This window comes from Podarcis melisellensis (genome assembly GCF_964234715.1).
Source record: "Podarcis melisellensis genome assembly, chromosome: 4".
NCBI classification, from domain to species: domain Eukaryota; kingdom Metazoa; phylum Chordata; class Lepidosauria; order Squamata; family Lacertidae; genus Podarcis; species Podarcis melisellensis.
Genome location: NC_138531.1, coordinates 27088893 through 27111218, shown reverse-complemented (window position 1 = coordinate 27111218; position 22326 = coordinate 27088893). Strand labels below are relative to the sequence as shown.

General features: G+C 42.7%; 1 protein-coding gene across 1 annotated transcript; it reads left to right on the top strand.

The window, feature by feature from the left end:
- The first annotated feature begins 571 nt into the window (after positions 1-571).
- Positions 572-21940, top strand: GRTP1 (growth hormone regulated TBC protein 1). Its single transcript, XM_081908257.1, has 8 exons — positions 572-1197; positions 5134-5285; positions 9035-9193; positions 11409-11533; positions 14010-14106; positions 20256-20428; positions 20544-20729; positions 21500-21940. Exons 1-8 carry the CDS (start codon positions 1139-1141, stop codon positions 21587-21589), a joined length of 1041 nt encoding a protein of 346 aa, XP_081764383.1. The 5' UTR covers positions 572-1138; the 3' UTR covers positions 21590-21940.
- Positions 21941-22326: the final 386 nt, after the last annotated feature.

The window sequence follows — 22326 nt, the reverse complement described above, 5'->3', positions numbered from 1 at the left end:
CTTCCAGGGGCCTAGATGTTGACGGGTTTGTTGTTTATAGTGTCCCTAGGGTGTGTGTTGCTTTAAGAGCACAGGTCCTTGCCCCTAGGAGCTTACAGTCTAAAACAAACAGCTGGAGGAAGTGAGGCAGGGGTAAACAATAAAGCAAAGGTGCAGTTGTTTGCATGCGACTTGGTTATAGGCTGTGTTACAGTAAGGCGTGCATGGGAATTAGGGGCCTAAGGTCACACCCTTTGCTCTGGACTTCCCAGCGGCACGTGCGTGGACCGGCTGCGCTGACCCACGAGAGGAATGCACGTTGCTGCTTCCTTTATTCCCACTGCACCTGCTCCAAAACGGAAAACGAGTCCCGGCCCACCGCCTTGCTGCAAACTGAAACGCTGCCCTCACTGCCCTGAGTGAGGCTTCCCTCCCCGCTGGCTCGCCGCCTCCTCTGCCGGCAACACGAGCAGCAAGAGGAACGTGGGGAGAGGATTCCTTCTCCTCCCCAAGGTTTTTTTCTGGGGAAGTGCGCGCGCAACCCGAGGCGAAGAAGGAGCGAAGCAGCAGGTTGAGGAGGAGCCAGTCGCGCGCTCAGCCACCCGGGGAAAGGGAGGCTTCTCAGCTGCGCTCCTAAATCGCTCTACCTCAGGAGCCGTTTGCCCCGGCGCTATCCTTAAGGAGGCGCAATTCCCAACTCGGCTGGCGGTGGGAGCCACAAATAAGCTAAACTCTCCCTCGTGGGGGGGGGGGGAGACTGGTCTGAAAAAGCGCAGACAGAAAGGGATAAGCTCCGCGCGCCGCTCCTCCCTGTCCTTGAAGCGCGACGCTGTGGAACTTTGGAGACGCTTGTTTTTCCTCCCGCCGCCCTCCAATGTGAACACATTTTCTACTGCAGGCTGCCCTGCTCTGGAAACCGCCCGCTCCCTTCCCTCCCACCTCGCCAAAGGCACTTTTTTTGCAGAGAACTTCGGAGGGTAAGAAGAGGGAGGAGGCGCGCTCTCCTTTGATAAGAGTGGTGGGACTTTGACTCGTCTCCAGCAAGGGGAGGAGGAAGAAGAGGAGGAGGAGGAGGAGGAGGAGGCAGCGGCGAGGCCGCGCCGGGCCGGGCGGGGGTTCGACCATTCTGTGCTGGAGGAACCCGGCGTACTCCCTTCCCATGGACGGGGAGGAAGAGCGGCGGGCGAAGCGCGAGAACCGCGAGAGCAACGTCCACAGGTAGGTTGCGCCCTTGCAGAATAATGGAGCGCGCTCTTGGCTCGCCCTCCTGCTTTTTGTTATGTGTGCCTTTAATATTCTATATAGTAATAATCTCTCTGTATATCATGCCACAAACGTATATATATATATATATATATATATATATATATATATATATATATATATATATATCTTCCTGGGTTGGTGTTAAGTGGCCCCTCAGGTGTATCTGTGATACAACAGGAAGTTAAAAAAAAAAAAACACAGCCGCAGCAGCAGGATTTGCTTGAGAAAGGCAACCCAGAAAACTTATTTACGTTTGGGGTAAATCGATGCTGGGAGTGCCCCATTCCCTACTGAAAGCTCTTCTTGCGTGTGGTTTTCAGGTAAAGTTTGTATCGCATGAATTCCCCTTTGGTTACTGAGTACACAGTGGGGCAGTTAGTTCTGCCCTTCAGGTTTCAGTTGGCAGTGTTGGTATGGCTGTTTAATTCAGTGGATAAGTTAATTAAGCTAACTACATTGATTCCGCTCCCCCCCCCCCCATAATTAAACTTTCAAAACCCTGTTACCAAAGATCTTGATTTGTCACTCTCTTTCAGGTTTTATTGTAATAAAACTAACCTTTCACTGCCAGGATTATTAATCGTTTACAGCTGCCACAGTAAACACCTACTCCCTTTGGAAGGTTACATGGAAAGAATGAACTTTTCTTTATGCTTTCAAACCAATCCACTTGAAAATTATTATTTTTTCAGTTCTTTACACTTATTGGCATCTTAACTTCATAAAATAGCAGATTTAATTATTTTTTGAAATCTCTCCCCAACATCCCCCCATCATCCCTATTGTTATCACCACATAGAACTTTAGGAAAATGCTTAATTTGTGAAATAAAAATTAAAACTATAATAGATTCTGTCCCGAAAGGCTGTCTAAAATACTTTAAACAAGATGCCCTTGTTACTATAAGAAATATCAAAACAATTTGTGTACTGTAGAACTCTATAAATACATAAATATTATAAATATGGGAGCGCAGAGGTTGGTAATCACTGGAGAATATGGAAAGGCTGAATGCTGTCTAGATGGAAGTTATGTTTATAAATTTCCTTGTAGCTGGAAAAAAAGGCTCAGTGGAATTTCTGCAGAGAGATAAATGAGACATCAAGGATGGGCTGACCAGCATTTCCCTGTTTATCACCTGACAGTGGTTAATGGCTATGCAAGGATGTAACATAAGAAGAGCCGCCCAGCTGGATCAGATGGAAGATCCATAATTGTTCCACATCCTGTTCTCAACAGTGGCCAACCAGAGGCTTATGGGGAGTCCACAAGCAGGACTTGGAGGGCAACAGCACACTCTCCCCACATGTGAATTCTAGCAACTGGGATTCAGAGAAACACTGCCACTACGGTATTCTTTGTCCTGGTGCATATTATCAGGCACAGCCATTTATACAATACAGTAGCAGAGGCAGATTTAGGAGAGCGCAACCAGTTAGGCCTTGGGGACGCCATAGCTGCAATTTAGAATGGAGCATGAGAGTCGCTGATTTTTTTAATTTGACACCCCAAGAGCTGCCACTGACAGTAATAAAAGCTTTTCTCCTGAGCTGTACCACTTCAGATTCTATAATGATAATGATAATTTATTATTTGTATCCCACCCATTTGGCTGGGTTTCCCCAGTCACTCTGGGGGGCTTCTAACAAAGATTAAAAATACATTAAAATGTCACACATTAAAAACTTCCCTGAACAGGGCTGCCTTCAGATGTCTTCTAAATGTCAGGTAGTTGTTTATCTCTTTGACATCTGATGGAAAGGCATTCCACAGGGCGGGCCCCACAGGGCGCCACTACCGAGAAGGCCCTCTGCCTGGTTCCCTATAGCTTTGCTTCTCGCAATGACGGAACCGCCAGAAGGCCCTTGGCACTGGACCTCAATGTCCGGGCAGAACGATGGGTTCTAGTTGGAACCTCGCTTGTTTGAATGCCATCCTCCCAACAAGGCTGAAAAGACCAAATGGAATGTGGAAACATGAAGTCTTAAGTTACAAGGAAACGCAGTGTGATACTTTTTTTTTTAACGGTGCAGCATAGAAACATATTGTATTAGTAGTGCAGTCCAGGAAAGGCTTGCTCACCCACACTGCTGTATGTATAAATTGCGGTTGAGCAATTAGGAGGTATTGTGGCCATCTCTTTTGGAAGAGTACTTTTTAAGAATTACATTATTATCCAAAGTCCCATGTGTGCTTTTCTGGGAGGCTTGAGAAAGTTGTGCCTTTTGCGTTTGAATGCTAAATATACAACTTGTTTGTGCTGAAGCGCTGAGCTTTCCTGAACTTCTGCAGTGATTAAATCTGCACAGTTATGCATGCTTAAGTTCAGTCGAAACCAATGGCACTTAAGCACATGTCCTGTAGCTGAACATTTCCCTTTATAAGTACATGGTGAAACTGATACAATTTATTGGAAATGTCTTAAGCGGTGATACTTTATTCTCTCGTTTGTCTGTTTTCAAGCAGCTAATAGCCAGAGGCTAAAGGGAGCGGAAAATGGATTGATTGACCTGCCTTATGTATGCATTTAGATAAGCAACCATGTAAATCAATATTGGTCCCATTATACAGAGCTTGATGAGGTTCAGAATTTAATGCAAAACACACAAGTGACCTGAAAAAGGCCTTGTCTACTCTCTGCAAGAGTGTGCTATCGCTTGCCTGAGTAAACCATGACTGTAAAACTGAGGTAAAACTCTGGTCACTGAAAAGATCTTTGATTTGTAACAAGTACTAATAAAAAGAAAAATAATCAGGATTAAAATTACAAAACATGCGATGATATTACTCTGTATAAATGGTCCATTAATGTCCTGGTTAGATAAAAATAATTACCAGGTTATAATGTGCTTTATATATAGTGTAATCTTTACAACAGCCCTATAAGATAGGTTGAAAGTGTTACTTGGAAGGAAGAAATAAGTATGTAAAAGAATTCCCTGGATGCCAAGATCCACGTTTGGGGCAAGTACTCTTTGGTGAGAACCCCAGCAGACATAAAAATCACAAAATACGCAGCAAAGTAAAGTGTGAAATAGATCATTAAAATATGTCCTTCTAAGTTCCTTCCAAAGTCCCCCTCTTCCCTTAGCATAGAAAAAGTCCACAAACTTGGTAAGTTAAACTCTCCAAAGGTTAGGTTCATGTTCTTTTCCACACAGCATTTAGAAAGCATAGGCAGTTAAACTTGGCTTAGTTACACTGCTGAAAGTTCCTAAATCACTGGTATGGGAACTCAAAAGAGGCTTACTAGAGCCATGTGGTCTGATCTTGGAGCAACCAGCTCAGACCTCGCATGTTGTGCTTCTGGGGTCTACTTAGGTGCAGCAGTAGGCCCAATTATCTTCCTCCCAAGGGGAGTGGGAGTGACCTAGCTAAGCCTGGCAGGACCACTTACTCTATGGCATTAACCCTTTGATGCATTAATTAGACTTAAGCATGTTGGTTATATGAGGCTGGTTATCCCTCAGGGTAGAACCAACTGTAACCTTCCTCCTTAGTGTTGGCATTGTAGACTCAGCAGGGAGGATGATGGGGGCAAAACTAAATTTGCTCTTCCTGTCATTTGTTCTGGCTCCACCTACTGTTGGCTTCTTTGTCTTCTTCCCTATCAGTCCTAATTAGCATCAACCACCTCCAAAGCTAATGGGTGTTAGCTGGGTGTCTACAAAAGCAGACTCATCTTCTAAACTTCCGGAAGGTTTATTGAGCACATTCAGGCATTTGCAGTCGATAAACATCTTTCATTCTGACATTTTAAAGTCCAGTTTTTCCTCCCTCTAAGCTGCATTTCTGGACAAAAAAAGTTTTAATTTAGGTATGTGAAGTTTATATAACTACATAAAACTACCGTAATATGTCTGTACAATGATTTCCCTTCTGTTGCAGAGTGGATCCATATGGGTTTGAAAGGCCAGCAAACTTTGACTATACATCATATGAAGATTTTTTTTCTAGATACCTAGTGATACTCACTAGGAGGGCAATTAAATGGTCCAAGCTTTTAAAGGGTAACCGTGGTGTACCGAAAAGCATAAAAGGTAATATTTCAGTATGAAGTTGTTCCTTGTTTCCTTCTCCTGTATGAAATCTTGCTTGAATCTTTTCAATAGGAGTTTTTCAATATGGGGAGGTGGACATTGTTTTCACATTTATTGTAGTGCCAATGTCTTATATCTACCCCACTTCAGACCTTACTTTGATTCTTTCTGGACAAACAGTGTGATCCTATACAAATCTACTCTGAAATATATTCTAGGGCAGGCTTCCTCAAACTTGGCCCTCCAGATGTTTTTGGCCTACAACTCCCATGATCCCTAGCTAGCAGGACCAGTGGTCAGGGATGATGGGAATTGTAGTCTCGGAACATCTGGAGGGCCGAGGTTGAGGAAGCCTGTTCTAGTGAGTTCAATAGGGCTTACTCCCAGGTAAGCGGGCATACAAATTACAGCCCAAATGAATAGAGTTTATGGGGAAACTGCAAGGATGGTAACCCCTGTTTTTGACAGTTGATCGCTGATTAATTGCTTTCATTTCTACGTAAATTCTGTCCTTGTAAGAAATAATCTGTCGGCTACTACGGATGTTTGGTAGGAGCAGCTACTTGTTGCAAATGCAGCACAGTGAGTTGCCGTGAATAGAAACACTCTTTCTCTCTCCAACGTCTCTGCTCCCTCACCATGTTTTAAATATGGCATGTTTGGAAATGCAGGTTTTCAAATGCGTCGTTATAAAATCAAATGTAAATGCTGAAAGGAAGTATAGAAGCTTGTTCCTTTAAATGTACATTACTGAAGCTGAAGCAATAAAATCAAGTTTAATTAATCATTCCGAATATCTATTGATTCCAAAGTTCCTCCAAGATGAACAACAAGGCGCATCTTCTTAGTCTCTGGTTGTTGGTGGGTGGTTGTTGTTGTTGCAGATTCCCCCTGTGCTGCATCTCATACTGTTCTAGAATGCCCCCCAACACTTGGGGGCAGATTTTCAGGAAATACATAGGGCATTCAGCAGGAAGAGGATATGAAAGGGCCCCATTCCTTGGAACAGGAATCTGGTCATGAAGGTGGAATCCAAGCTAATGAGATCAAACTCATTTAGTGAGTTTAGTGAGTAGGACAAAATTTGAGGACGAATCATGACACCGATGCTAATTAAAATATTTTCACGTTTGCATATTCAAAGCCTTCATGGGCTGGATAGGAAAAGGGGAATTTCACAGTCAGGTATGCGTACCTTATTCCTCTGTGAAGAGAACTGGGCGAGTTCATGACTCGGTGTTTGCACAACAATTGCAGCTTACTGCTGGAATGGTAACAAGTAACTTGCAATTATACAGTTTTCCTGTACATACGAAACTGCTATAACCAGTTGGGCGAGTAAGATGCCACTGGTTATTAGTGGCTGTTTATCATAATTAGGCCCAACCACTGGCTTATTGCCAAACTGGAAAGTGATTAAGCTAATCAGAGCTGGCAAAATATTTAAATATTTTCTGCGCCTGTGTCTCTTTAGGTGCTGGCTCTACACATCTTTTCTAAATTCCAGCACATTATTCTAGGCACCCCAGGTGGCATTGCCCCAGCACTGCGCTAAATTTGTGAAGCTTGGCTTCCATTTAAACCGAAGGTTTTTTAAAAAAACTCCTTAAAAGATTATTGATAAAGTTTTAATTTTGTAATCCTTAATGGGTGTAGGTAGATGTTGGCTCAAACCCAAAATAGAACAGTTTGAGAGGTGTTTCGGGTTCTTCTGCTCTCCCCTACGTATACACACATTTTTCATTTTTTAAAAAGCAACCTGAAAAGATAGATTGTAGAGATATACAATAGTATGTCTCCTGGCTGCAGCACCAGCTTCAAAAGCAGAGACTGCTACAATTAACAATTGTTTTAACTGTTTTAAATTTGTGTGGGTTTGTTTTTGTTGTTTGTTTTTATTGAGGGAAGTCAGATGTGTCTGGGAGGAGAGGAACTGGAGAGAACATAGGGGCCTCCAGTCACAGTGGTTCAGGGTAGGGGAAAGTGGGGCAGGCCAAGTAAGAGGCACACAGCACAGGCTATGCTGTGTGCTAGCCCTTCCTCTAACCTGGGGAATTGCTGTTGTCCCTTCAGCCAGCCCTTAGGTCTATGACTTCTGTTGCTGAATGCCAGGCTGGCTCTGAGTAAGACCTCCCTCATCCCTCTTCCATGCTCTGATTATAGATGAGGAAGCTGGTCTGGTCCGTATCACTGAAACCTGGGTAGGCAAGCAGAAAGGAGTTGGTCTCACACAGCTGTGCCCACCTGGATACTCAGGACAGCGTCAGGGCAGACTTGAGGGCTGGGAAGGGGGAGTTGCTGTGGTTTATAGACATTCTCTCTCTCAACCTTGTGATGTTCAGATGAAGGACAGTATCTGAGAAAGGAATGTATGGCCTCCATAACTTAAATTTACTTTTCCTCATTATAGGCCTCTGCAGGGCTGGCCCAAGGCCTTCTGGCACCAAGGCCTTCTGCCATGGATGCTTCCCCATCACCACAGATCTGGACCCACGCCCTGGTGGGGTGGGAGGAGCATGCCGCCTGAGGCGGGTTGTGTCACTGGTGTGCCAGCCATGCTAGGGCAGGAAGCTAGCTTAGAGGCTGCAGGGCAGACCACATGGCACACCTTTCTAGCCAATGTCCAGCTCTCTGAATTTGCCACCTGAGGCAGCTACCTCACTCTACATCATGGTATGGTACGAGCCCTGGACTCGTGGCTTTGCTGTCAACAACAACAACATTAAAGAATAATGTAACCTCAGGGTTGCATTCCCCTTCCACTGTCTACCAAAGTCATGAGGCTATATCCGATTGCAGCATCTGATTGAGCTGTGCTTTAAGCTGGCTTTACTTTTAAAATCAATAGCCATGATGGGAAAGGGTTAGCTGCAAATGCAAGAGACAATATGGAAACAATATTCAAATATGGTGCTTTGCTTAGCCATAAATATCCACATACTGTAATCCACATAGTCTATTCATACACTAAAAATGTGTGAATAGATTCTCCACCCCAATCCTTTTTTTGTAGATGGGAATCGTTTGGCTATCGGAATATTGGCAGCATTTTCTGAGCCAGATTTTTAATTTATTTTAGAATTGTAGGGAGATTTTCATATTCCTGATCGACCTAATCAGTCAATCAAATCTTTATTACAGTCATAGATCAGCACAAGTAGGGTGCGGGTACAATCATTTAGAATCTGTAAAATGTTTTGGAAAGCTAAAAAGTATTAAAACAGAAGGTATACTAATCAACTTAAAAACCGATTAACCTGGAAAACTCAGGAGTGTTTGGTTGTACTAATAGCCCAAGTTGAAACAAGTGCTCCTTCCATGGCGGGTATAAATAAAGGAAGGTAGAAAAAGATGGGAATAAATAAACAAATCACCTCCTTTTTGCCCTCCTCCATGATGCACACAAACTACCTCTCTCTCAGGATTTTTGTGGTCATCTGAAAAAGGCACTTGACTGCTTTTTATGTTTTCCTCTTGTCACTGAAGTTTCCTACCTTTCTTACTAAGGTCACACAAATGTTGGTTCTGCACTTTCAAGCTCTTGTTTGTGGAATGATCAGCAATTGCTGGTTAATAATAATAATAATTTCATTTGTACCCCGCCCATCAGTGACTGGGTTGTCCTTGCCTCACTAATTACCTTGATGTCCTTTTACTTCCCTTGGAGGTTTTTTTGTTTTTGTTTTTGTATTTTAAGTATCCAAAAAATAATGCTTGAAATATCAACCGGTGTGCTTTTTCTTTTGCAGTAAAACGCTATATCAGGAAAGGCATTCCAAATGAGCACCGTGCACTGGTTTGGATGGTGGTGAGTGGTGCTCAGTCCCACATGGAACAAAACCCTGGATACTACCAGAAATTACTTGAGGGAGACAAAAATGAGAAGCTCGTGGACACAATTAAGACAGGTTAGCATCTAAACATAGATGTGGTTGTCCAATCTAGTCTGCTGTTTACCAAGAAGCCTGTAGCCAAGTATTCTGTGGATAGAGAGACAAGTGTGGGAATTTGTTTGTATATTGTATTTCATCTGAAGACCACAGGGTGGTTCACAACATAAATATACAAAATCAGGGCACAAAATACGTAATCAAACAAACAAACAAACAAACAAACCAGTAGCACCCCTCCCACAAATGCATTTAAAATGCCATAGAATGTTAATCAGTCAAAGGCTTGGCTTATAGAGAAGCGTTTTTGCCTGGTGCCTTTGTGGACTTGTGCCTTGGTTTTGGAGACAAATGAAAACCTGACCCTTCGCAGAAGCAATGGTGTTTGTGTTCAGTGTGGGACATTCTCTTGGCAATTCCTATGCATATACAGTGGTACCTCGGGCTACATACGCTTCAGGTTACATACGCTTCAGGTTACAGATTCCGCTAACCCAGAAATATTGCCTTGGGTTAAGAACTTTGCTTCAGGATGAGAACAGAAATCGCACGGCGGCAGCAGGAGGCCCATCAGCTAAAGTGGTGCTTCAGGTTAAGAACAGTCTCAGGTTAAGAACAGACCTCCAGAACGAATTAAGTTCTTAACCCGAGGTACCACTCTCTGTGTGTGTGTGTGTGTGTGTGTGTAAAAATATATATACCGGTATATATCTTTTCATTCTCAAATGGATTATTTCGCTTGATAGTCTGCCAGACTGGTACCAGCAGTATCTCCACAGGTCTCAAGTGAGGTTGTGTATACACTGACCCATCCATAGCACAGAAATGTAGTTTTTCTCAGTCCAGAATTATTCACGGTTGTCCTCAACATGCTGCTTTCAGTTTAGATTGTTTCTAGATCCTGTCGTCCACAAGAGTTACTGGCTATGCATTTTAAAACTCTCCCCTTTATCAGTCATGCCTTTCCCTCCCTGTGCATGCCACAGGTGAATGAAAAAGGAAGCAGTTATGCTCACCCACATCATCATGTGGGTACCTCCCCGTTCCCATTGCTGGAACTGCTCACATCGGTTTTCACACTGAGGGGTTACAGAGAACTGATCTGCAATGAACTTTTATATTTGGAGTGAAACCAATTTCACAAGCAATGCTTTTCAAGGGCAATAAATAAATAAATGCACTAGATCTAGATTATGTTTGGATTGTATTGGGGGGGGAATACTCTTTCTCTGTTGATTCTAGAATAAAATGCCAGTTTCTGCAAGTATAACAAGCCTCTCAGAATTTCAGGGCAGTGTACAGCAACCCTTTAAAAGCAATGCAGTACAAACATTAAGATGACTGCAGCGATACCACCACATAGTTAATGTTCTAGGCAAGCAACTATGGTGATTATTCAAGGTCGTTGGAATCTTGTAAAGGATAATCCCTGGAATGCAAAGAAACAATAAAAGACTTCTCTGCAGTTCTGAGGGAGATGGGATAATGTTAAATCCATGGACAGTCGGCAGACGAAATAGACACACAGTTGTGGCACCTTTAAAGGCACAACAAATTTATTATGGCATGAGCTGTAGTGAATTACAGTCTACTTCAGAGTTGTTTAGAGTCAACCTTCCCTGTTTATAGACATATAGCATTTTGCCTGCATTGCTGAAGAATAAAAGGTTGTTTCAAGTCTGTAATGCTGATCATCTTCCCGTACAGAAAACCATGTTCAATGTGCGGGTGTTTGAAAACAACCTGATATTGAGCGCACCGACTCCTCTCGCTCGCCAGGCTTCAGGAAGCTATCCGCAAGCCCGGCGGGAGTTTCCATGGGCTCGCAAGGCTTGCGGGCAGCAGCCTGCAGCCCACAAGCTCGGGGGACAGCGGGGAGGCGGAGCGCCGCCATCCCGCTATTCCCCGACCTGGTTTTTTTGGGGGGGGAATTAAAGGGGGGGGGAATTTCCTTTATTTCCCTCCCAAAAAAACTAGGTGCGTCCTATGGGCCGGAGCGCCCTATGGGACGAAAAATACGGTATCTACTTGCACTTTGACGTGCTTTCGAATTGCTAGGTTGGCAGGAGCAGGGACCAAGCAACGGGAGCTCACCCCGTTGCGGGGATTCGAACTGCCGACCTTCTGATCAGCAAGTCCTAGGCTCTGTGGTTTAACCCACAGCGCCACCCACATCCCATATTGCTTTATAGATACATTTAAATTTTTGCTGTTTCCTTTTTTTACATTTTAGACATGAATAGGACATTTCCGGATAATGTAAGGTTCCGCAAAACTGCTGATCCCTGCTTACAGAAGACACTCTACAACGTATTAGTGGCATATGGGCACCATAATCAGTCTGTGGGATACTGCCAGGTTTGTAATATTCGGAATGCAATCGTGAGCTTCTTTTAAAGCGAAGCTTTTACAACTTGGGTGGCACTGATGGCAATGCAAGAGTTGAGAACTGTAGATTCCATGGACTTAACCTGCCCACCCTTCTATTTTAGTCCTTAGTCAATATCTTAAATTTGCCATAGTTTAGTACCTTCCAGTTTGCTCCTTTATTTGGAACTTTCCAGTCTCAAGAGGCTCAGAGACACTCGCACCACCTCACATGCGAACAATACCTATCAAACTTACACCATCATTGCATATCAAGCTGCCGTAGGTATAAAGCGAGTTGCTACTGTTCTCTAAAATGCACTGTAGGCCTCAACATTGGTTGGGAGACCTTTTAAAAGCAAAAATTAGACGTTTCTTTAAAAGAAGGCAAAGCCTGTTCAGCAAGGTAAAAGATTGCTTGCTGAAAAAAAGCGCGCCGGGGGGGTGGGGGCAGATTGCTTTGAGTCCTTTCAAACACCCACCAAGTGTGGGACAATGCTTGCGAACCTGGGGCACCCGAGTTTGTGTTTCAACAGGACCTTCCTAACGCTTGTAATGTTAATGTGTCTGACAGTTAACTCCCTGAGAAACATCGCTGTGAACTCTGAAGTTAGTGTTGCCTTGCTATTGTATGCTGCAGTACTATGCTTCAGTCCATGAGCTTTTATGCTGGCATGTACAATTTAGTTTGCTCCATGAATGTCTGTTGAGGGGCACTCTTTTGTTGCAGTGCCAAACAAGCCTCTGTCACCATGGTTGCTATTGTTGAGCAAGCTGGCAGTCTGAGGGCTGAAAACCTACCCTCACAATTGGAGGGCAAATACCCCCATAAAGTAGAATAGAGGGTTTTGTTGTTGCTGTTTACAACATCTGTTAGCTTTTTTACATTTCGGGGGAAATTGGAAACAAAACGTTTTTGAATCATGCCCATTAGGCACAAACAGATGGTTATGAATTCTTGGAATTAAAAAGCAAAACAACTGGACATATTTTGGATTAATTGAGCTACTAGTTGTGGGTCAACTCTTCATTTATCCAGGAGTCAGTCCCCACCCCACCCCATCTTCCTCCTTGAAACCAGATGCATTGTTTATGAAATAAAAATGAGAGCACCTCGTTCTTTTCCATGGAAGAGGATGGTAAAGAAGAGTGATTGGTGAAAGGTTCAGGGAGGTTTCAAAAGAAAGAGATGAAACAGGAGATGCATTCAAAGGCTGGATCTGACAGACTGCAATTGATACTAGTGTCCATGAATGTTTTAAAACGATCTTACAACTTGTACACTTCAGACTTGGGGACTAGCAATTGCTGTGAGTGTGACTAGGATGGCTGCAAAAGAAATTCATGGCGGGGTGTGTGTGTGTGTGTGGCAGAAATAGAAATAACAGCACAACCCTATCCATGTTTACTCAGAAGTTAGCCTTATTGAATTAATTGGTGGCTTACTCCCAGGTAAATAGGATTAGGGTTGCCGTAAAATGTGAACTAATATTATGATGAACTTGACGCAGTCCTACTCTTCCCCACCACACAGACAGGATTGAAAATGCATTTCTTGCCCAGAGACTGTCTTTTGTCTGCTCTTTCTTCTCCATGCCAATTAGCCACATCATAAATCATTGAGTTAATTGCCATTTCGCTACTTAACCCAAAAACCTACATTGCTTGCGATGATGCACTCAGTTGGTTCTGGTCCATGGCTGACTGCCTGGGGACCACATGCATCCTGCCTTTGGTTCTGTGATGAAAGAAAGGTAGGGCATAAATATAAGGAAACAAAAATAAAACAACATTACATCTTATGATGCAAAAACCCAACAATGCAGTTGTATTTCCTGCGTTGCTTTTGTGTGTTATACTTCAAATAGCCAAGCTGTGAACAGGCTGTAATTCTGGAGTCAGCTGTAGAATTCCTAACTGGTATTTAAAAAAAACACACCTAATTACTCTGGGAAAGGTTTGAGTATTATCATTGGCTCAAAGTAAAGGAGTGTGCTTGGGGTGAGCACTCAATGAAAAACACAACTGGGAGCCATTTTGGCATATAAGCGGTATATAAATTAATAAATAACAATAAATGAAAATGGGGCTTATTCATGTGCCTGAATACTTTTGTTTTATGCATTCATTTGTGGTCATTCAGACAGTTTTCATCCTTCATTATTCTAGGCAGTGGAATTCTAGACTTCGCACAACTATAAATGGAGACTTAAGCCTGTGTGATTTTAAAGTGAAAGCGGCCCAGACATTATTTTCCTTTTAATGTAGCCTTGGAAATTGAAGTGTTTTACTCTTGCATCTGCAGCAAGAAATTGCTCACAACACTTTTAAAACTGACTCTTGATAAGTGTGAATTACCATTAGGTCCTCCCTCTGCCCCTTGCATTTATTATCTTGGCTCCTTTTAAGATTACTTTTGTCAACATTGTATCAAGCTAGTTAGATAAATTGCTCCTTTGTGTTTTAGGGCATGAATTTCATAGCAGGCTACCTGATTCTTATCACAAGGAATGAAGAGGAATCCTTTTGGTTATTAGACGCTCTCATTGGTCGAATACTGCCTGGTAGGTCAAACTCCCGCCATTTCTGTCTTTGTGTCACAGATCACTTCCTGTGTTTGAGCTAAGTAAGAGTGACTATCAAATGGGTAGTCTAATCATATAATATCGTAACTCCAGAGAATTAGCCAATTACTACATTAAAAGCAATTCTCTGTAGGAAATAGCAATCACATTCCTCTATTCATTCTATTTACACTTCCCTTTTGTATACGTAGCAAAATACATGTTGATATAGTCTTCTCTTTTTACTAACTGTGAGCACATAGCCTAGTCTTTTTTGGCCTTTGGGTTATTTCCTTCCATAAGAGGCCCTACGTCCTATCACAACATAATCCTATACTGTATATATACACAGAGAGAGTGTGAGTGAGTGTGATAGTGATATCTATTGAAAAGTTGCACAGAGCTAAAACAGACCATAGAATTTGTGATATTTCCATGCAAAAATGCCCCCCAAATACTTGTGGTGGGTGGCAAGGGGTGGGGCCGTGGCCCCCCTAGATGTGTTCCATGGACCCCAAAGCGTCCCCGGGCCCCTAATTGGGAACCACTGCTCTATACCAAAAAGCATGTACCACTGAGAAAACCTGGAAGATGTTTCTCACCTAGCCTTTTCTGACATGCTGGCTATCTGCATATGAGGAATGTCTTCTTCATGGTACATCATTCCATCATGTGAGCTCCCACCTGCAATATAAAGTGCTGCAGTCTGGACATAGACATAGTTGGTGTTTTGCTGCACTTCTCATCCTTTACAAAAGGCAGGCAGGCAGCAAGGAAAGGAAAAAGCTACATAAAAAGAATCTGCGAAATTGAACCAGAGCACTTCTGCAGGCCTCTGTTCATTTGCATGTTAATTAAAATAGTTAAGGCGTAGTACAATGGGAACTTCTAAAGCATGCTTCTTAAAAAGGAAGTGGAATCTTTAGTGATTCATTCATCTTCCAGTGACTGGAACTGGAACTGCTAGATGTATTTTTTAGAGCATGTCTTTAGAATGAAGGCCTTGGGTACAAAACCTGTGACATCTTGAAAGTCTTGCTTGCTTTTGAATTATTTTTGCTACATCCCTTGTTTTTGTTTTTTGAAAATAGTCTTTTAACCATTATCCCAAAGATAATGGGGATTTTCAAGACACCAGGTAGTGGTCTCTCTTCCCCCTTTCTGCTCTACCCAACAATAAGTATTTAACAGTGAAAACATGTAACTACAACCTAGCAGAAAGTTCAAAGTTGCTGGATCTGAATGTGCCTTCCTGTTTTAAGTTTTTTTTTTTCCTTTCCTTTTTCTTTTTGAAGCATGGTGCAGATCTATTTGCACCATCCTTGAAATTTGATCAGTTCCTGAGTATTGGACAGGACAATTGAGGTGCTTTTGGTGCTTTGAGAGTTCTGAGAAGATACCTTTAAAGATGCCTTTAAACAAATGCTCCTAAAAGTGTGAAAGCAAGCATAGCCTCGAGTCTTCCTCTTTTAAAAAATGTTTGAATAAATGCACATCTTTCATAAGTTGGGTGGGCTGCCAAGTATTGGGGAATAGCCCCCCCCCCATGTCCTCAAGTGCTGCACTTAATCTCTTCTTCACAAGAGTGAATAATCACTACACACTGACGTAGGAGAAAATGAAAAGGTGTGTTTGGGGGATGTTGTTGGAGGGCTAGAATCTTCCGGATATAGACTGCAACTTGCCAATTTTCATTTTGACTTCTTTGTTAAGTATTTGGGCTATCTTTTCCCAGTTAAACAGTATTTCTAAAACTTTCTTGCAAAAGTGGGTACAGCAACCTTGTGTTGAAGTCTAAATGGGCATGCATATGCCGTGTTTCAAAAGATGATTCTTCAGCTTCTTTGCATTGTTGATCTGAAGATGGAGATTTAAAAGTAGAAAAGGTCAGGGAACTGCACCATGCTCTATTTTTGGATATTCTTTTTAATCCATTTGTGGCAGAGAACAAGTCCACAATAGCCTTTATAATCTTTATTCCTTATTCCCTGCAAATCTCATTACTGGTCCATAGAAGAGTTTGGAAGAAGAGTTTGGATTTGATATTCCACTTTATCACTACCCTAAGGGGTCTCAAAGTGGCTAACAATCTCCTTTCCCTTCCTCCCCCACAACAAACACACTGTGAGGTGAGTGGGGCTGAGAGACTTCAAAAAAGTGTGACTAGCCCAAGGTCACCCAGCAGCTGCATGTGGAGGAGCAGGGAAGTGAACCCGGTTCACCAGATTACGAGTCCACCGCTCTTAACCACTACACCATACTGGCTCTCCCATAGGACAAGAAAGCAGCTGCAACTGCATTGATGCTTTATAAAAGATTGTAATATCGACTCAAGCAAATGTGGCAAGCAGAATTCTGGTGAACTGTGAGCCCTAAAAGCCACTGTGTGTGAGAAAATACTGAGTCCCAGTGATGAGGGGAATGCATGCACAAACCTGAGCATCATCATAACCCTATAGGGATCTCGCGTACCTTACCTTAGAAGTTTTTCCTCTGTCAGTACTGCAGCAGATGCGGTTTTCAGCTGTTGTCTGAATCAGAGGTATATATTGTGAGTTAAGAGGAAGCAGTATAAAGCGTACCTCTGTCCAGCACATTGGGAAATTGTAGTGTCAAATACAACTCACTTGGTCTATGACAAAACCTGCTGCCTCAAGTCTTCCAGATATTTCATGACTTCAAAGGCTGGTTGCTCCAAGAACTGGACATTCTAAATCTGTTCACAAGCAAAGGAGCTTGAATGTCACAGGGCCGGTGTGGATGCATCATATTTTAATTGATCATATTTGATTATATTAAGTGATATTTGAAATTGTGGGAATGGCAAGCAAAGTAATGACGAGATAGAAGGGAAAGATGCAGGTAATACAGGACATTGGATAAATCTCAGTTAGACATGTTCATAATCGACTGATGAACTGGATAAATCAAGTTAACTTAGGATGATTAGAATTGTTAAAAACAGGACACAGTTAATTTTAAGTTTTTTATCTCCGCCATGAATCAGTCTCTCTCCTCCCCCAATCACTGAGCTGCAGTAGGTGACAGCATATGCTAGGTTTCCTCAAACTAGGCCTTCTAGATGTTTTTGGCCTACATCTCCCATGATCCCTAGCTAGCGGGGCCAGTGGTCAGGGATGATGGGAATTGTAGTCTCAAAACATCTGTAGGGCAGAGGTTGAGGAAGCCTGGTATATGCCACGAAAATAATTCCCTTTGAGTTTTTACCTAGTCCACACACACAGGATGGTTTGGTGCTTAGCAGACGTTAATGTCTCTGTAGCTTAAGCCACTCCATATAATTGGATGTGCTATAATAGTCTTTTAGTGGACCAACCATACCATTCCTGAGCCTGCCTCAACTGGTAAAGATCTCCATCATAGGCAGTGTTCAGAACTCCCATTGTTCTAGGTGCATTTTGTGACAGGGAATTTAATTAGCGTGGGCAGTTTCTGAGCTCTGGGCGCAGTACTGCGTCTTAAGATTTCGGATTAAAACTGCAGAGTGTAAGCAAGGAGGACCTTTTCCTGCCTCCTCACTTCCAGCTACTCTCTGAAGACTGGGGAAGAGACCCTCTTAAGAATATTAGGGGGGTGGGCAGGGAAAGGACCAGACTATGTGAAAAATGAACGTATTGTTTTAGAAACAGTTCATTCATTTTCAGCTTTGTGTTCTTGTTATATAAAAAGCACACCTAGACATATTGTTGTTGCATCCATAACCAAGGTTTAAGGTGCCATTTAGCTCCTAGCTTTCATATCTGTTTCTAACATTGATCATAGGCTTGACTCATAGGTTTTGATTCTTTAAATAGGTAGCTACTGGGTGTAAGGCTGTCTTAATAGTGGTGCCTTGGCTATTTGGGAAATCTCTCTCCTTATCTTTGTTGCTGTTCTACTTGATCATCTTCCAACACTAAGTAAAAGCAATTCTTCATTTTTGGGCTTTTCCTTGGTACCCTAGGAGCAAACTCCTAGATGCCAAGGGCTCTTCACTTTCCCCCAGTAAAATATATTGGGGGTCAGGCATCCCTAAAGTTGATGGGCATTGTCATTCAAATGGTGTGCATGCATTGTATCTTGTGATCAATTCTGCAGGGTGAGGCCTGCCTCCCCCTCCCCCTGCTCGGTAGTATTTAAATGGCTCTTGCGAGTTCCAGTACAGCGGTACCTTGGTTTACAACCATAATCCGTTCTGGCGGTCCATTTGTAAACCAAAACAGGTTGTAACCCAAGGCACGCTTTCGCCAATGGGGCCTCCAAAAATTTGTTTGTAATCCAAAAAAATGGGTTGTAATACAAAAAAAGTTTGCAAACCGGAACATGCACTTCCGAGTTTGACATGTTTGTAATCCAAAACATATGCAAACCAGACTGTTTGTAAACCAAGGTAAAGGTAAAAGGGCCCCTGACCATTAGGTCCAGTCGTGGACGACTCTGGGGTTGCGGCGCTCATCTCGCTTTATTGGCCAAGGGAGCCGGCGTACAGTTTCTGGGTCATGTGGCCAGCATGACTAAGCCGCTTCTGGCGAACCAGAGCAGTGCACGGAAACGCTGTTTACCTTCCCACCAAAGTGGTACCTATTTATCTACTTGCACTTTGACGTGCTTTCGAACTGCTAGGTTGGCAGGAGCAGGGACCGAGCAACGGGAGCTCACCCCGTCGCGGGGATTTGAACCGCTGACCTTCTGATTGGCAAGCCCTAGGCTCTGTGGTTTAGACCACAGCGCCACCCGTGTCCTTGTATAAACCAAGGTGCCACTGTACTATTATCTCAAGTTTTGCTGTTTTTTTATTGTTGTGGTTTGGTTTTAAATATGTTTTTCTACACTGCCTGTTTTGCAGAAAGGCCCCTCCCTCTTTCTATTTTGTGCCTGGATGTTAATATTCCATGTGCAATAAGGCACACTCTGCGTGGCAGTGATGCCAGAGAGAATCCATATAACACTGGGGCACAGACTTGGAAAGCTTAATTTCTAGTTGACCTCTGTGCTCAGTTGGTGCTAGTATTTTCTGATCATGAAAGCACAGTAACTCAATAATGGCACGCCTAGCCTCAGTCTAGTTTTTAGCAGCTTGGAAACATGCCCTGCTAGCCTTGTGGGAGCTTTACCATTTGTTTTCTGCTCTGAAGACTGAAAGCAGCAACTGCTGTTCCCTTTCCACAGATCAAGTGATTAATGTTGAACATGATGCACAGTGACTTATGCCAAGTTACAGAGCGCCCTCTGGAGGCTTCCTTAAGAAAATGTTTGTTTTCTGTATTTCTTTTGAATACTGAGTTTATGTAAAAAAAGGGGGGGATTACTTGGTTGCCTATCTGACAACTTTTTTTGCCCCCTGCCCCCAAGCCTATTATGGTGCCAACAGCAGTTTCTGTAGTCTTGAATTACATTTAGCAACTTTATATTTTCAGGTGCCTGTGATGGACTGGGAATTAGCTTGGAGCAGTTTCTCTAGGGCTTATCAGGCAGGACCCCATCCAGAATGAGACCCAGGGACCCACAAATGTAGTTTCTGATGACTACCAGTGCTCACAAAACCATTCTTGCAACCAGCTGCCCCTGATCACTGTGCACAAAGTAAGAACCCTCCCTCCCCCTGAGTTTTCTGAGAGTCTTGCAGAACTTAATAGGCGAGAGGAGCTATTGCACTGTGTGGTCCTTGGTGGTGACAAATCATACTAAGGCTGGCACTAATTTATGGAGCCATACTGAGACCTTTTCGTGTTGAAATAACTCTCTGACAATTGCATGTGGCCTTCGAACGTTTTGTGGACCCACGTTATAGGTAGGGCCTGAGATGCTTTGAAGGATAAATCCCAAAATGTACCACATATAGTCACACACAGCTGTTTATCTGTCAGCTGTGTATTTGTGTATCTAGAGTTGGGTCTGCTCAAGTCATGGAACACAGGGCGTTTTGACAGCCTCTCCCTAGTTATAGCGCAATCTGAGCCCTCTTAACAGCTGTCACAATATGTGGGGTTGAGCCCTTTACTCTTGAAGTGGAAAGACACACTGCAATTTTACCTGTTGAAAAATGAGCTCTTTCCCTTCCCCATATACTGTTTTTCTTTTCAATGAATGATAGCAATTGATCATTTTGGTGATTAGCTTTTGTTTTCCCCCTTCCCCCCCTCTTAAAGATTATTATAGTCCAGAAATGATGGGTCTGAAAACAGATCAAGAAGTTCTTGGAGAGCTTGTGAAAATGAAAGTTCCTGCCGTTGCAGAATTAATGGAGAAACATGGCGTCATGTGGACTTTGCTGGTGTCGCGTTGGTTTATATGTTTGTTCATTGACATTCTTCCAGTAGAGGCAAGTGAGAACTTGATGGTATTTTTAGCTGTGTGGGTTTTGTTTTTGTTAATGACATGGGATATATATATATATGCTTTAGTGATGCCTTTAAACAAAATCTTGTCTCCTACAGACTGTACTTCGAATTTGGGACTGCTTGTTCTACGAGGGATCAAAAATAATATTTCGTGTGGCCTTAACACTAATTAAGCACCACCAAGCTTTCATTTTGGAATCCACCAACTTCCCAGATATCTGTGATAGATTTAAAGAGATCACCAAAGGACCATTTGTAACGGAGTGTCACACTTTCATGCAGGTAGGTGTGCATCCCATGTTGTAGAGAATTATAAACTGGCTAGAAATGCTGAGCATTGGCAGCCTTCAGTTTATTTGCTGTTGCTTTTCTGCACAGTCGTACCTTGAAAGTCAAACAGCCTAGTTCTGTTTTGGCTCCTGATCGAAACCTGAGAGTGACTGTTCCAGTTTTTGAATGTTCTTTCAGAAGCCAAACATCCAACAGGGCTTCCGATTGGCTTCCGAAACTCCTGCAGCCAATCAGAAGCTGCACTTTGGTTTTCGAACGTTTTGGAAGTCGAACAGGCTTCCAAGGTACAACTGTATTGCTTCAATGTGCTTCATGGTGCTCTTGAACCTGGGTTGGTTGGATATAACTAGCAGTGGGTCAAACGCTATAAGGACATACCACTAGAGAGGAGATTGAGGCAATTTTTTGCTGATGCTCTCTAATCTCCTGTAATGCTGCTGTCAAATAGATGTTCAAGGTATCCTGTGGAGCCGCATGGGAGATGGCATCTTTGCTCTGGTGGGAATTTTCACTGGATCTCCTTCCCTTCTGCTCACAGAAGAGCGAGTCTGAATCTGACCCATAGTTTGCAGCACTGAAGTGACCACTCTGGGACACAAGCCTGGGCAGAGTGTATGGAGTTGAACCTCGCTGATGTTGTCCAAGGGCAAGATCCATTATAGTGATGGGAATACTCAAAGGATGTAAAAAGAAGAAACCACTTGTAAAAAGAATGACAGTGTCTTGACTTACACTAACAATTTTTAAATTCTTAATTCTAGAAAATATTTACAGAGCCTGGAAGTCTGAGGATGGCTACAATAGAGAAACTACGAGAAACTTGTAGAGCAAATCTCATTGCTCAGACATAAATGGACAATATTTAAAATAGACAAAATGCTGCAAAAAAATGGGCACATTTCTTCACTTAATTCCACTGATACACCGTTTCTTCAGTTTCCATTAGTGTTGATTGACATGACCAATTCTCTCCAGCCTTTCAAGTAAGTGTTGGAACTGGGTAATTTGATTATTTTTTATTTTTTGTAAAAACAAAACTTTAAGTTATGTGAGAAAAAAATGTGGTCACTGGCGGTAACCTCCTTTTTTTTGGAACAAATGCACTGCATACCTTCAGAAGATTTTGTAATATTTAAATAAGACAGATTTATAAAATATCAATATAAAAATGCAAAATAAATTCTATTTTGAAATCCCCTCTTCTTGAATTTGCATAGTAAAATGGGCCTAAGACCTCTAGCAGAAGTATTTAAGAAGAATCTTCTGCATGCTGCTAACCTTAAAGAAATCGAATTTGGTCTATGTATTGATCACAGTGAGGTTTTGCTGTATCCCCGCCCCCCAAGAGGAGTAGGCTGATTCTTGAAATTGCTTGTGTTGTAGACCAGGCATTCCCTCTGGGAATCAATTGTATGACTAGGAGCCAGATCTTCGAATGAATGGCTACTAGAACAAGCACAACTTCTATTTGCACCTCTGAACTTTTAAGTTGTGTGTGCTTTGTCCTGTTGTGACTGTATGATATAGGGTCTCTACTTGTTAAGTAAGGCTGGGCAATATCTGGTCATTAACATTGCGATGTAACAGC